Source organism: Diabrotica virgifera, chromosome 6 (assembly GCF_917563875.1).
Source record: "Diabrotica virgifera virgifera chromosome 6, PGI_DIABVI_V3a".
NCBI lineage: Eukaryota > Metazoa > Arthropoda > Insecta > Coleoptera > Chrysomelidae > Diabrotica > Diabrotica virgifera.
In genome coordinates this window covers 93,241,531-93,256,912 of record NC_065448.1, presented here as the reverse complement: position 1 = coordinate 93,256,912, position 15,382 = coordinate 93,241,531, and the positions used below count along the sequence as shown (strand labels likewise).

General features: G+C 31.9%; 1 protein-coding gene across 4 annotated transcripts in view; it reads right to left on the bottom strand.

The window, feature by feature from the left end:
* Positions 1–3,983: 3,983 nt before the first annotated feature.
* Positions 3,984–15,382, bottom strand: part of LOC114329196 (zinc finger homeobox protein 4) — a 1,197,903-nt gene continuing 1,186,504 nt past the window's right edge. For all 4 annotated transcript variants that reach the window (XM_050652612.1, XM_050652613.1, XM_028278232.2 and 1 more), the window contains one exon: positions 3,984–4,289. In XM_050652612.1, coding sequence (XP_050508569.1) covers positions 4,285–4,289 — 5 coding nt within the window. In that variant the 3' untranslated portion in view covers positions 3,984–4,284. The remainder of the gene's footprint in view (positions 4,290–15,382) is intronic.

The following is a 15,382-nucleotide window of genomic DNA, read 5'->3' as shown; positions in this document are numbered from 1 at the left end:
TATATCATGTTGTTGTGACGGTCAACCGAGCAAGTAAAGTAGAGAAAGAAGTAAAGTGTAGGTACAAAGTCTTGATAGTTTACTGACCAAATTTGTTGTCTAAAAATCGGTTAAAACTGCAAAAAAAAAATAAAATGGATGACAAATACATTGAAAAAAGAATTAAGACCAAACCTAAATAAAAGAACGGGGAAAGTGGTATTTTAGAGAATAATTATATTAGGTATTATGTATATTATTCAGGAAATACCAAATAACGCAACATAATGAAAAAAAAATTTGTTCGCAAGAAATATCAGATATATAAGAAATAAAAAAGAACAGAATAAGATTAAATTATACAAACAGCCACGACAAACACACAATTAAATCAAGGTAATATTTTATTATCAGGGTTTGGAACAAGAGGCATTGTTTGGGATGAACGTACTTGCTCAAAGATGTCGTTATATAATCTGTAGACGTGTTTTCTTCAAGTTCCATCTTCTATAGGAGGTTAGAAATCATCATGGCAATGCGAACCCTGTTGACTGCCGCTCTAAATAGCTCTGCACTACTGAATTCGAACCATTCCCTTAAGGTCTTAAGCCAGGCTATTCATCTTCTTTCCACATTTCACTTTCCTCGGATTTTGCCTTGCATAAGAAGTTGTAATAATGAGTATTTTGCCCTCTCATCACAATTACTTTAGTTACTTCCACGTTTGACATTCTTTGAATCCATGATATTCGTAGCATTCTTCTGTAATACCAAAACTCAAAGGCGGCCAACTTACTCAGATGAACTTGTTTTAACATCCACGCTTCCAAACCATAAAGAAGAGCAGAGAACACGTAACACCGAAGCATCCTTAGGCGTAGTTCTAACCTTACATCCCGACAACGAAGAAACTTTTTAAGACGTGTGCTGTTGTGTTATTGACTTTAAAAGGGCATTGAATTACTCTATATTGATCGAAGCTCTAAGAGACATTGGTTTTGATGTTAGGGAACCATCTAAATGGCAGTTCCCACAAATGCAAAGTATATAAAACAAACAGCCATCAGTCTTAGTATTAACAGAGGAATAAGGCAAGGCCGCATCTTCGCTCTTTTAAACTCGAGAGAATTTTCAGAAATCACTTTCCGAAAAAGAGTAGGGAATAATTTTGACAAATTACGTCAATACTTTGCAATATGAAGACAACATAGTAAGTACTCTTATGTCCGTATTTATAGACGAGTCTCAAGACTTAGTCGGGTCTCAAGACCGACCTTGAATAAAAGTTGTATTTAGTTTACACACAGATTTTATTCAAGCTCGATCTCGAGACCCGACGAGGTCTTGAGACTCGACTATAAATACGGGCCTTAGCCTCTATAATTTTACTATTTACTAGTGGGAATAAGCCACAACTTTAAAATACGTTTATTTGGCGTTTCGATTTCCACTTCGAATATGGCTAGAAAATGGTTATTATTATGTTATGAACATTTGTAGCTAAAATATGTGTTTAATAAAAATGCCTAAACTTAATTATATAACATTTTTAGAATGTTATCCAAGAACGTGTTCAATTCATTTTATAGAACTCTTTAAAATTCGTGAAAGTGTCAACAGTTTGATTGACAGTAAGTATCAAACTTTCTTTGGATTAAAGAAACTAAACATGAGTTATATTAGCAAAAAATTGGACAATACACAGGATAATGAGACGAAGAAAAATGATATACTTTTATAGGTAAAACTTTTATAGGAAAACTTTTATAGGTAAAAACAAGAAGTAAGAGTCGTACGTCTAAGTCTGGCCAAATCAAGAATAATTTACCTAAATAGAAAAAATGTTAAACGTTATTCTAAAAAATACATCTTGTGTTATATTAGGGAAATTTGCAGTTACTCGAGCGTTATGGGGACCTACTGGGTTTTGAAGATTAGGTCCTAAAACCAAAAAAAGTTGAGTAAAGTGTTAAATTTAAATGGGGACTTTCCATTTTTTAATTTAATTTTCCATTTCCAACAATCGTTTTTTCTGATTATAGCACCATTTATCCATAATTCGAAAAAATGTCTCGAATAAAAGTTACTTATTTTTACGTAAAGAATCAAAATCTGCAATAAAAATGGGGGCTCCTATTTAAGATTTTAAAGTAGTCCCCAACCCCACCTCCGTGGGGGTCGTGTTTGGTGCCATTCAAGAGATTTTTCAAAAATATTGAATACGTGCATTTTTCAGTTTTTCAGTTCGTATTTAAAATTTTAAATTTACCCCCACCCCTCAACGTGGGGGTCGTGTTTGGTATCATTCGCTTTTTATTTGTGAAACTTTGTGACTCGCCCAATTCCTTACGCCCCGCTCAAATAGTCAGATTTTTGAAATTAACACTGTTTTACATGTACTTAACTTACCTTATCTTAAACTGAGATTTCGAGTTTCTCTAAGGAGAGATTTTTTTTCGAATCCCCCTTAACGAACTCCCCTGTATTAAGAGCCAATATATGTTAGAGGTACATTCACAAGGTACAAGGTTTCTCCCCACGTGATCATCTGACGCGCTCGAGTAACTACAAAAATCCCCGCTTGGGCTCCCCTACCATTAATCTTAACCATTAATATGACTTATAAATTAATAAATGACTTTTTACTATTACATATTTGATTTCGTAAAAATATGCACATACCTTTTTGTGGTCAACATTTTATTCTTTCTTCAACTGTGTTCTTGAATTTTTTCTTGCTTTCTGTATGCGGAAACTTGTCCCTCCTAGACTGTATGGTCTATAAATTTGCAGGATGTGATTTCTTTATAATTCCAAAATTTATCATTTTATTCTTTAGAAATAAATAGAAAGTAGGAGAAATAAAAGATTAAGCAATGAAGGCAGCTTATCTGGATACTTGTGACATACAGCATGACAATAAGAATCGATGAGTATACAAACAAAAAACATCAGTAAAGGCCGGAACAGAATTGCAAAAAGTCAAAAGATGTTGCGAGAAAAACATAAATAAAGACGTTAAGAACTATTAAGCTGTAGAGAAAGGTAAACAAAATAATATAACAAACATTCACTGATAGAAATGTGAGCTTGGAACTTTAAAAAATGGTGCATGACCCGACATTCTGATTTAGGACAACCTATCAAAGTGATCTCCCAATACATGGTTCAATAGCTGATTATCACGATAAGTTCTTGGATACCATAATAGGAAGGCTTCGTAGTTTAACGAAAATTATCGATGCGAGACAATAAGACACATAATGTAGATTCTGCAAAAAAATTTTGTGTTTTTTTGGACTTTTTAAGAAGATTTAATAGTATACGTCTGAAATGATTGCTATGGGTCGGATACTTAGGATAAAATGGGAGATACATTGGAAAATTAAAAATATCGAAAATTCACCATCAATATTGGTGGATGGCATTCGAACAAACTGGACGAAAAGTTCCAAAATAGAGAAAAGCGTGGAAAACACTAGAAGAGGTGTAAATATCGCAGTGAATATAATACATAAACTAGAAGAATAATCAGATACAAGATCATTTTGACATTACTCTCTTTATTGTATTTCTTGCTATAATAGAACCACTCTAGAGGTCCTGTCTCAATCTGTTGATATGACACTGGCTTGATTGTAAATTCTATATTAGGTCTGTCTTGGATTTCAAAACTAAAATTGGTTTTGTAGTGGAAAATTAACTCTTTTATGATAAATCGCGTTTTACATAAAAGTTGTGGCGACAAAAGGTCGAATATTGAACTAAACCTTAAAGACAATAAATCACAGTCTATAACTTTTAGTACATCTCTTGTTTTTTCCTTATAAAGTGGATTTCGGCTAAATCATGATTCTTTTCTATTTCTATCATTTATAAAATCAAAAACTAAATGTCTGGTATATGTATTATAAAACCTAATAATTCTTGTCTTTATTATAATTTTAATATGAGACAAAACTAAAATTTGGTAAAGGTGACTTAACTTATGTATTAAAAATCAATTTAAATTTTTAATAAAATAGTTTTTATTAAAATATAATTTATTACAGTTTTTTAAATTATTTAAAGTCATAACTTATAGGAAGCAGCTTATATATCTATTAGGAACTTACAATTAGCTGTATAGAATATATACAAACATTTGAACAGTTTTTTATCATACAAAATAATATCACAATATTTTTTTCGGCATGGAACTATAAGTCTCTTTCTTCTTACGACACAGATTCTGTTTACCACTTATTCTCGTCCCAGTCCGATAACTTCAGATACCTCCCAAGGATTCAAAATTTAGAAAAAAAATTAGCCTGAAATAAAATTAAAAAAACAAAATAAAAATCAAACCAAAAATAAAAAATTTTGAAAAAAATAAAAAAATCAGTGTTTTTGTCCATTTTTTACCCTAATATTTTGAAAATATAAAACAATTTAGATGCCTATATTTTTTATATTTTTTTTATTTTAAAATGTAGTACATAGATACAATGTATCAGGGAAGATATTCCATTTTGTGTTTCATGCATTTCTCAGGCTCATTTTGAAGAGTAAGAAATGGACTAAAAACACTTTAATGCAGATTTCTAGTTATAAATAGAAAAACTGTTAATACATTTAGGCCCAATAAGTTAAAAATAGGGCCTTTGTGGTAAATCAGTTTCTCCATTTATTTTAACTATCTGTCTAATCAAAAAATAAACAAAAGAAAACTAAACTATATACAAAAATCAAAATTTAAAAATTGTATGAAAACTAGTGTAGAATGAGTGATATAAGAAGAAAGATACGGAAAATGTAATTTTTGTGTTAATTATGAATTAAATTAAGTAAATGACGTTGTATTAAAAAACTGTCGGTGTAATGGAATGTAAAATAAATTATTAATACACCAACGTGTAATTTATAATAAACACTGGTTTCTTCAGCTACCACTTTTTGTCTCATGCACAATAAGTGAACATAACCAAAATCGTATTAACTATCTATTTAACTGACTGTAGGTATGTAGTTGTATTCTGAATTAATTTAGCTACGCGAATATTTATAAATATTTAACACTGTATTCAACATGCTGTCCTGTGCTATTATTATAAAAGATGTCTGTGTTACATTCAAAAACATGAATATTGGAATTAAACTTCCTGAATTTTGAGCTGGAATGCTAAATCTACATTCTTATCACGTAACGTCTCAATAAGCTTTGACAATACTACCATAGTCACTGAAGGTTAGGTTTGTACAACTACCAAGTAATGCACCAAGCTCCAAGCTTAAAATAATAAGCTCTTTGCAATCTTCTGTCTTTGAGCAGTAAGTCCTTGTCATAAGAAGAGTCTTTATGCTTGGTGGTGGTCTCTAACGACTCTAATGTGAGCATTAATAAGAGAAAACTAATGACGTGGCACCTTTTCATCTTCAGTATGTCGATATCAACAAAAATTAAACACGAACAAAAACAACTTCAGAAAACTTCAAAAAGATATAATTAGTAAAAGTACGATTGTGTAAAGTGGGGATATCTGTATAGAATACTTAGTGAATTTGATGTCTGGCAGCAATATTTACGACTGAAATATCAATCCATTTAGGGCAAAGAGATGTATTATATACTGCATTATTCGACTAGGCTCTTGAAGGAACAACGAAAAAATTAACAGGTGGAAGTATGTTGAACACAATTACCCAAAAATTAGCTTAAGCATGTAGGGAAACTTCCAAGATCAGTAACATACTTTTAACGAGTTATATTATACAGTTCTAGAATACCATGGAGTTGGGGCTCGACAAAGTTTTAGAGAAAAAACAAGCTCATGCTCACGCCAAGAAACCAAAGAGGAGCACAAGATCAAGAAGTCACCATAAATGAACACTTGAGAGTAACAAATTATGGAAGCTATACATGTACTTGGTCCAGCAAGGATGGAGAAGAGCTCAGAAGGTAGGAGAGAAAAATCATCAGAAAAATTTACTGACTAGTTAGAGACTGTAGGATTGAAGTCTGGAGGTTAAGAAAAATCAGTAGCTGCAGCTGCTGGCATGGTGACTGATATAACAAGAGGACGGATAAGGTAGAACCAGAACCAGAATTTTCCGTTAATAAAGTGTTTCTGGGGGGCTCATGGTGTCTCTAGATGACTCATGGGGAAGATGCAGGATAAACCCAAGTTAGATGGATAGAAGGCATGCAGGATAACCTAAGATTGTATTCCACGTAAAAGACTTAGGTATTTGACGGTAACGGCAGCGAAAAAACAATAGAAAAGCTTGGAGGGATATCGTAAGGCAAGCTGAGGTCCATCAAGTGCTATGACGCCAAGTGGTGAGGTGAAGTCAGTATTGGCTTTTACATTTTTAACTGAACGGACGCCTTTCTTCATTAGTGTGGTTATCAAACTCAAAATAGGCATGCTCACTTCCATTACGGAAAGACATTTAAATCTTTTATATTAGAATTAAATTGCCGCTTATTAAGTTCTTAATGCTTGAAAATTTATAAGTTCATTAGGTCGTATATCTTCACAAATATTAAAATTGAGTTAATCTTATAATCAACTTTTATATGTGTCAATTTTAATCCGAAAAACTTTCAAATAAAAACTAAATCTGTGCTGAGAGGTGTTTTTTATTCTTACGTTTATAAAGTACTAGTTTGGACCATTTGAAGGATAGATGGTTATAAAAATGAATTGTGTGGACATTCGGTACAATAAAAGTCCAAAAATATTTTATGATTGTGCCGGTGTTAAACACCTGCAGAGTCATTAAAATCTCAGGTAGACCAATTGGTATAGCTCGAGTCGCTGGACACGGCAGCTTGTCAAATATCTTTAAGACGAAGATGTATAAAATATGAATTGGTCTTCTTAAACGCGTGGATGCCGGTTTTACATACATATTTGAAGCAAAGGCAACAATACAGGGTGAGTGGGGAGGAACGCACCAAACTTACTGTATAATATATGTAAAAATAATCAAAAATAACTCATATATTGTTATTCGATTTTCATTTGTTTCCAAGATACGGGTTGTTAAAATTTTTCTTACAAACTGACGATTTATTTATTGCTCTAAAACGGGTCGAGGTGTGCAAATGAAATTTGGTGGGATTTAAGACATAGTTATTGCGCATGTTTTGACATACACTTAAGAAGTTTATATTCAGCATTGGCGCGCGTACGGGTAATAGTCTGAAATTTTTTAAAGATAAAAATGGTACGCCACTGAAATATTTCAAATTAAAAATCTTTCTTAAATTCCTCGCTCAATTTTTGACAAAAAATATATCTTCCCTTTTTTTCAGGCGACGCTTCGTTTTCATGAAAAAAAATAAAACATCTTAACGCTTACAAAGTTTTCGACGAAGTTTCTATATGAATGTGTAGAAACTTATTTCGAATACTTTGTAAGCGTTAAGACATTTTTTATTTTTTGCATGAAAACGAAGCGTCATATGAACAAACATAAAGATAGATTGTTTGTCAGAAATTGAACAAGGAATTCAAAAATAATTTTTAATTTGAAATATCTCAGTGGCATACTATTTTTATTGTTTCAAAAATTTTAGACTATTATTCGTACGCGCGCCAATGGTGAATATAAAATTCTTAATTGTGTGTCAAAACATGTGCACCAACCATGTCTTAAAACTCACCAAATTTCATTTGCACACCTCAACCGGTTTTAGAACAATAAATAAATCGTCAGTTTGTAAGAAAAATTTTAACACTCCGTATCTCGGAAACCAATGAAAATCGAATAACAACATAATCGTTATTTTTGATTATTTTTACGTATATTATACAATCTTAAAGTTTGGTGCGTTCCTCCCCACTCACCCTGTATATAAGAGAATGTTAAGAATGGTAGTAGTCTAAAATATAATTATTTTTTTATATCTTTAAATAAAGCTAGCATATACCTATGTATTTAATGAAGTTACGAAAATAAACTTTCGATTAAAAACTTGTGTGGTGAATCGGAAAGTCATCTGTTTACAACCGTGACAAGACACTTCGTAACGCGACAGTTTGTAACCCAACAGATGCTGACAGACAATTCGTAACGGCGACAGTTCGTAACTATACATATTCGTAACGGTTCAATTCGTAACGTCAAAATTAAATTATTCTGTTCATTTTTGTTAACGGGGAAACTATCTTTTATTACAGTTATAAGTTAGCGTTACGAATTATACGGTTACGAACAAATATAGTTACGAAATGTCGCCGTTACGAAGTGTCGATGTTACGAATTGTCGGTTGAAGTTTTTGTCGGGTTACAAACTGTCGCGTTGCGAGATGTCATGGAACCGTTTAGAAAATCACTTGAAATTAATTAGACCTATCGCAAGTATTAAATTAATGAAAAAAAATTAAAAGAATAAATAAAATTAATTAGACCAGAGGAAACTCAAATCATACGTGGGGTGAGACAGGGATGCGTGTTGTCGCCAATTCTTTTTAATGTCTACTCAGAAGAGATCTTGAAGAAAGCTCTTGAAGGTGAAACAGCTGAAGGTAAATGTAGTTCCCATTAACAACATTAGATATGCGGATTACACTGTGATCTTAGCCAAAAATATTGGGGATCTTGAGAGACTGGTTACCACAATACCGGAGTTTGGACAAAAATACGGTCTAACAATGAACTCCAAGAAGACAAAGTTTATGATAATATCGAAAACTCAAAGAAATAACGAGAATCTCTTCATAAACGGATCCAATGTCGAACGAGTCGACCAATATGCTTACACTCCACAGGTGATTACTTATAGGAAATCAAAATCAGAATAGAAAAGGCTAGAACAATTTTTGTGCTGTGCACAAGAGATTTGAAGCTGGAACCAGAAAACCTCGGGTTGGAACTAAGAGTTAGGTTGGCTAGGTGCTAGCTACGTTTTCTCGACTTTGTTTTATAGAATGGAAGCTTGGACCTTAAATTGCGTTGAATCAATGAAACAACTAGAATCATTCGAGCTGTGGATGTACAGAAGAATTCTGAAAATATCGTGGACAGAACACGTCACAAACGAAGAGGTTCTGAGAAAGATGAATAAATAAATGAAAGTCTTAAATACCATCAAAACAAGAAAATTTGATTATCTCAGGACACATTATTACACGTGGAGAGAGATACAACTTGCATAGGGAGACGCAGAATATCGTGGCTGCGCAACCTGAGAGGATGGTACGGATGTACATCAAATGAACTTTTCAGAACAGCCGTCTCTAAAATCCGAATAGCTATGATGATTGCCAACCTCCGTCGCGGAGATAGTACTTAAAGAAGAAGATCAGAAATATCGTAAGAGTGTAAGCAGGTACTACGCTGTGAAGAAATTTTACAAAAAAATTTACTCAATGTTACTTTATATCGCTCCTAGAATTACTCTCCCATCTTTGTTATTTAATATTTTCCATTGGCTCCTACTTTTGTGCTAGTAATATTAATTTTTTTAGTATCTATATTATGTATATTGCAGTAATTTAACATTTTTAGCTACCTGAGCTACTTTTGTAAAAAATGAAAAACCTACTTTGCAGCCACTAACTTAGTTTTGACCTTCGCGTTTGAATGAAATATTGCTTTCCAGTCCTACTGTATGGAGTGGAAGCGTGGACTGTAAGTGAGGCTATGCTTAGACGGTTTAAAGCCTTTGCGATGTGGGCATACAGACGACTAGTAAGAATAAGTTGGGCCGACCGCGTTAGAAATGAGGAGGTTCTTAGATGGTTCTGATCAATCAGAGAAAGATCAAAAGGTGAACATGGTCCTGGTAGAAGAAGAACAGCATGGCTGAAAAATCTAAGACAATCGTACCGAAAATCGACATCATTATTCAGAGCTGCTGCCAAATCAAAGTCACAATTAGTCCAGAGTAATAAGGATTTTCTCAGGACACTCAAAGATCCAGGTAGCTGACTACTTTTTTAGTTATTGTAGACCTATAGGAAGAAAAGCTACCTGTTTCCTGCCTAGAGTTCGCACCCGTTTTTAATTATTAACAATTAAGTGCAAAAATCGAGATTTTTTCGATTTTTTGCACTCTTTTGATTCAAAAGCTAAATAGTTGACATAAAATTACAAAATTCAGTTTTTTAGAACATAGACCTTCAAAATGCCGTTTTTTGAAAGTTAAAAAGTTAATTTATTTCTACGCAAACTGCAAAATAAGTGAAAATCGTTATGTGTTAATAACTTTTACTAAAACTACCTTAGAACTTTAGTGTTTCACCCAAAGTTGGGTATTGGCGTACTTAACAAACCTTCAAAATTTAAGACCGATCCCTTAATTAGTTTAAGAGTTATTCTATTTGTTTATCCCAGAGACCTTTATTTTGCAATAAGATAAGACCGAAAATAATGAAGATAGGGCAATTCTGAGTATGCCAATTGTAAGTAGAAGAGCGATTGTATCAAAATGTATTAAAAAAAGATAAAAAATTATCTAATATAAACATTTAGAATAACTTTAAAAATGTTGTCCATAGAAACAATCTTTTTATATATTCGAAAAGATAGTATTTTAATACGAATTTTTAAATAAAAAAATTTAGCCTGGGTTGATTTGGGACAAAGTTAGCCATATGTATTTTTTATTTCACAGCTAATTTGTTTATATTAATTAAAGAATCTCATTAATGCCATTTTAAAGACTGGGATTTGTATTTTCTCTTAAAAAATTTGCATAAACATTATACCTTCACAGCACACTTTACGATTTTTCAAAAATGTAGTTCAAACGATTACTAGGGGGAACCTACAAATTCACCGAGTTAAAATACTGAAAAAGCAATTTCAAACGAATATAATTTTCTGTATCTCCGGATCAACTCAATGGATTTTGATCTTTCTTATTTTAATTTGTACATATGTAGGTAATTTCTACGTACATTACAAATATGCAATTTTTTTATAAATTTATTAATTAATAAACAGTTTAATTTGTTGAAACAATTCTTGAAAAAATATTTTTTTACAAAAATCTATTTTTTTAATCATAGTATCATTAATGATTATAGAAAAAGTTAATGTACACTTTAATAAATAAATGGTTTTTATTAGATAATTATTTATTGAAGATAATTTATTTATTAAAGTATACCTTAACTTTTTCTATGATTATTAACGATAGTATGATTAAAATCATAGTCCATTGAAATGTTACATTTAGTGTGCATTTCTTAGAGGAGTCAATTTTATTTTTCTAATGTGTAGGGGGCTTCAGAAGAAGCTTAAGTTCAAGTTTTTGGGGTTGAGGCCCTTGTCCCCCGGCCGCCATCTTGGAAAAAGAGGTGCAAAGGGCTTTCGCGCTGTAGCTACCCTACAGAAAATTTAATTTTACATAAAATGAAGCAAATTAAATTTTCTACAATTTTATATCCATTACTTTTTATCGTAAAATGACCAACAAAAAAGTTATAAACAAAAATAAGAGAAAATTTTGTAAGAAATTTCCTTTTGGAAGTTATAACTTTTTTTACGTTCATTTCACAATAAAATAACATCATAGCGATTTTGTAGAGGATTTTTCAATAAACAATTTTCACTATAAAGTTGTTTAATTTTATTTATTATCTAGGTTTTACAGCGCTCCAAATTTGACCAGATTCTCGAATTCTCGTAGAAAAATAATGCTTTTCTATCTATATTTTACACGAGCGGCATTAACCGTTATGCCAACCACGAAAATCAAATTTAAGGTGAATGATCAATTTTGGTCTATTTTTATGTTTTCGAGGTCGCTGAATCCGAATATGAAGTTTATTTTTATCTGGAGTTGGTGGAACATGTTAAAAAAATAAATTTTATACAAAAAAGCCAAAAATCAATTTTGATGATTTTTCAAATTTACCTCCCTGTATCTTTGGTCGCTGTAAATATTTCCTTTTAAAAATTTTACTGTGTCATCTTTGAAGTATGTAGATAGCAATGAAATTTATCCAAAATGTTTAAATACATTAAAAAAGGAGTTGTTAATTTATTAACATTTTGTCATCATATTTCGTTAGTTTCATGTTTACTTAAAAAAGTTGAGTGACAAACTTTTTAGTTTATAATTTTAACCAACACAACAATAAAATACAGTTCATGAAGAAGTTTTTTGGAAAATTTTAAGTCAAAATATATAATAGAAAAAAAGTTATGTTACTTCATATACAAGCGGCACACCCCAAAAAACGCTTATATCTCGAGATCCTGACCACGGTGTGGTGGTGAATGGCTAATTTTTATCATACTTTATGATTTTGATATCAAAAATCGTTTTTTTGCTCTGCTTAAGAATTTTGCATTTTGCGGTTGCGTCATTCTTCTTCCGAAGCGGCGAATTTGTCCTCAAACAACTTCTTGGGCCTTTTCTATATATGCTTAGAGTTATAAGTTTTATAGTGGGAAGAAAGGTCAAAAACATATTAATAATAGCATAGGAATGTTAAAATCATAATTAATTGTATGAATAAAAAATATATATCTAAATATATATAAGTTTGGAGCGATGTAAAACCTATATAAATAAATAGAATTAAACAATTTATAGTGGAAATTGTTCACTGAAAAACCCTCTACAAAATTGCTAAAATGTTATTTTATTTTAAAATGAACTGGAAAAAAGTTATAACATCCAAAAGGAAACTTGTTAAAAAAAATTTACATATTTTTGGTTATATCTTTTTTGTTGGTCACTTGACGATAAAAAGTAATAGGAACAAAATTGTGGAAAATTTAATTTGCTATATTTTATGTTTAATTAGATTTTTCGTAGGGTTGATAGTTTACGAGATGTAGCGCGAAACCCCTTTGCACCCCATTTCCAAGATGGCGACGGGGGGACAAGGATGGCGACCCCAAAAACTTGAACCTAAGCTTCTACTGATCCCCCCTACACATTAAAGAAATAAAATTGACTCCTCTAAGAAATGCAAGGTACGGCCTAAAAAATGTAACATTTTAATGGACTATCATGGATTTTTGGGAAAAATTTTTTTTTCAAAAATTGTTTAAACAAATTAGACTGTTTAGTAATTAATAAATGTCTAGACACATTGCATATTTGTAATGTACAGAAAAATTGTATACAAATTAAAAAAAGAACGATCAAAATATATTCAGTAGATCCCGAGATATAGAAAATGATAGTAGTTTTAAGTTGCCTTTTTTAGTTTTTGAACTCGTGCATTTGTCGGCTCCCAACTCCCCCTTCAATTACAACGACTAGTCACCAATTGAACTACTTTTTAAAAATTAGTGTAAAATACCAGCTTTTCTAATATGTAAAGGCAGGAAACAGGTAGGTTTTCTTCCTATAGGTCTACAATAACTAAAAAAGTAGTCAGCTACCTGGATATTTGAGTGTCCCGAACATGGTCTATTTCTAGCTTATTACCCTGGTCCCTGGAGTAAATAGAGAATATGATAGCAAACATGATATCCAACCACCGATAATGGCAATGGAACTAGAAGAATAAGAAGAATTTTAATTATTGCTCCACTATATGGAAATCTATAAAAATTCAAACATACGTGACTGAATCAGTATTTGTCAAATATTTCAGTTTCTATACAATTCCCTTCAGATCATTAAATCACAAGACCGTATAGAGTTTTTGTCGTTCAAATAAGGCACTGATTCCATTATAGATGTCGTTTTCTTGGTAGTAACAAAAATTTGGAGTAATTCGAGTAATTCATCACAGTCTTAAAAAAAAGGTTCTGCTCAAAATAGACTAAATTCTATTCTTTTGAAATATCATTTGCCGTTCTTGCCATTGTTCATTGTATACTTTAATCTCTTTCTTTGGCCAGGTGTTACTTCACAGAAATTCACTGTTAACATACCCAGAAAAGTCCCTTTTACATTTTTTCTACCTGGGATTACTTATCATTACCGATAATATAAACAGCTGCATTGTTTGACACGGTTTCACAAAACACAGGATATTTTAGTTTCAAATTTTTGTGTTTGTATCTTGAGAGGACCGTTTCAAGGTTTCTTCTGGTTTCTAAGAATTTTCTGTATATTTCTTGTTTGACTTTCATTAGCAAAATAAATTATTTCAGATGTTTTGGAATGTAGATACGAAAAGAATTTTAAAAATAAATAAACCTCGCTCCGTTTTTGCTTAAAATATAGGTTGGTAAATTTAATAATTAATAAATTAGATAAGTTAATGATAGTCCAGGAAATATTTGGGTATACCTATAAAAATAAAATTCATACTATTATATAGAAATTCGAACTAGAACACTGAAAAAGTTATAAAAAACATGTCAAACTTGACAATTAATTTATATCGCGAATATAACAAAAAACAATCATAATAATATGGTAGGGGAGCAAAGTATGCTAAATGTGCAGTCACTCGAGCGCTGTGGGGACGTATTGGGTTATGATTATTAGGTCCTAAAACCAAAAAAAGTTAAGTCAAATTTTCCATTTTAGTGGGGACTTGCCATTTTTTATTTTAATTTTCCATTTTCAACAATCATTTTTTCCGATTATAGCGCCATCTATCAATAATTCGTAAAAATATTTCAAATAAAAGTTGATTATTTTTACGTAAAGAATCCAAATCTGCAATAAAAATGTGGAGCTCCTATTTAAGTTTTTATGGTAACCCCACCCCACCGCTTAGGGTGTCGTGTTTGGTACCATTCGATAAATTTTTCAAAAATATCGAATAAGTGTATTTTGCAGTTTTTCGATATGATGTTTATTTTGCGAAATATCGCGGAATTTGTATTTAAAATTTTAAATTTACCCCCCACCCCTCTCCGTGGGGGCTCGTGTTTGGTATCATTCGATAGATTTTTGAAAAATATTGAAAACGTAGTTTTTAGTTTTTCGATCTGCCGTTCATTTCGCGAAATATTCGCTTTTTTTATGAAACTTTTTGACTCACATTTTCTTACGCCCCGCTCAAATCGTCAGATTTTTGAAACATACACTCTTTTTCATGTACATACTTAACTTACCTTATCTTAATCTGACAATTTCGAGTATTTTTAAGGATAGATTTTATTTCGGCCCCCCCTTAACGAACTCCCCTGTGTTAAGAGCCAATGTATGGTAGAGGTACATCTGCAGGGTACCAGGTTTCTCCCCATATTATGATAATCTGACGGGTTCGAGTAACTGCCAAAAATCCCCGCTTGTGCTCCCCTACCATATATTTAACCGCCTTAAATCTTACAATCAACTTAAGCAGTCCACTCATAAACACAAAAAAAAGAGTTGGAAACACAAGCTGGAAATGTTGACGCAGATCTAATAATAATTGTCAATGACCAAAACTTCGAAGCGGTCAGAGTTCATATACCTAAGTATCTAGAGACATCGGTTAATCCCAATAACGCAACCGGTGGGAATGAAAAGATGGAGTAGGGGTAGACCAAAGCTGAGGTG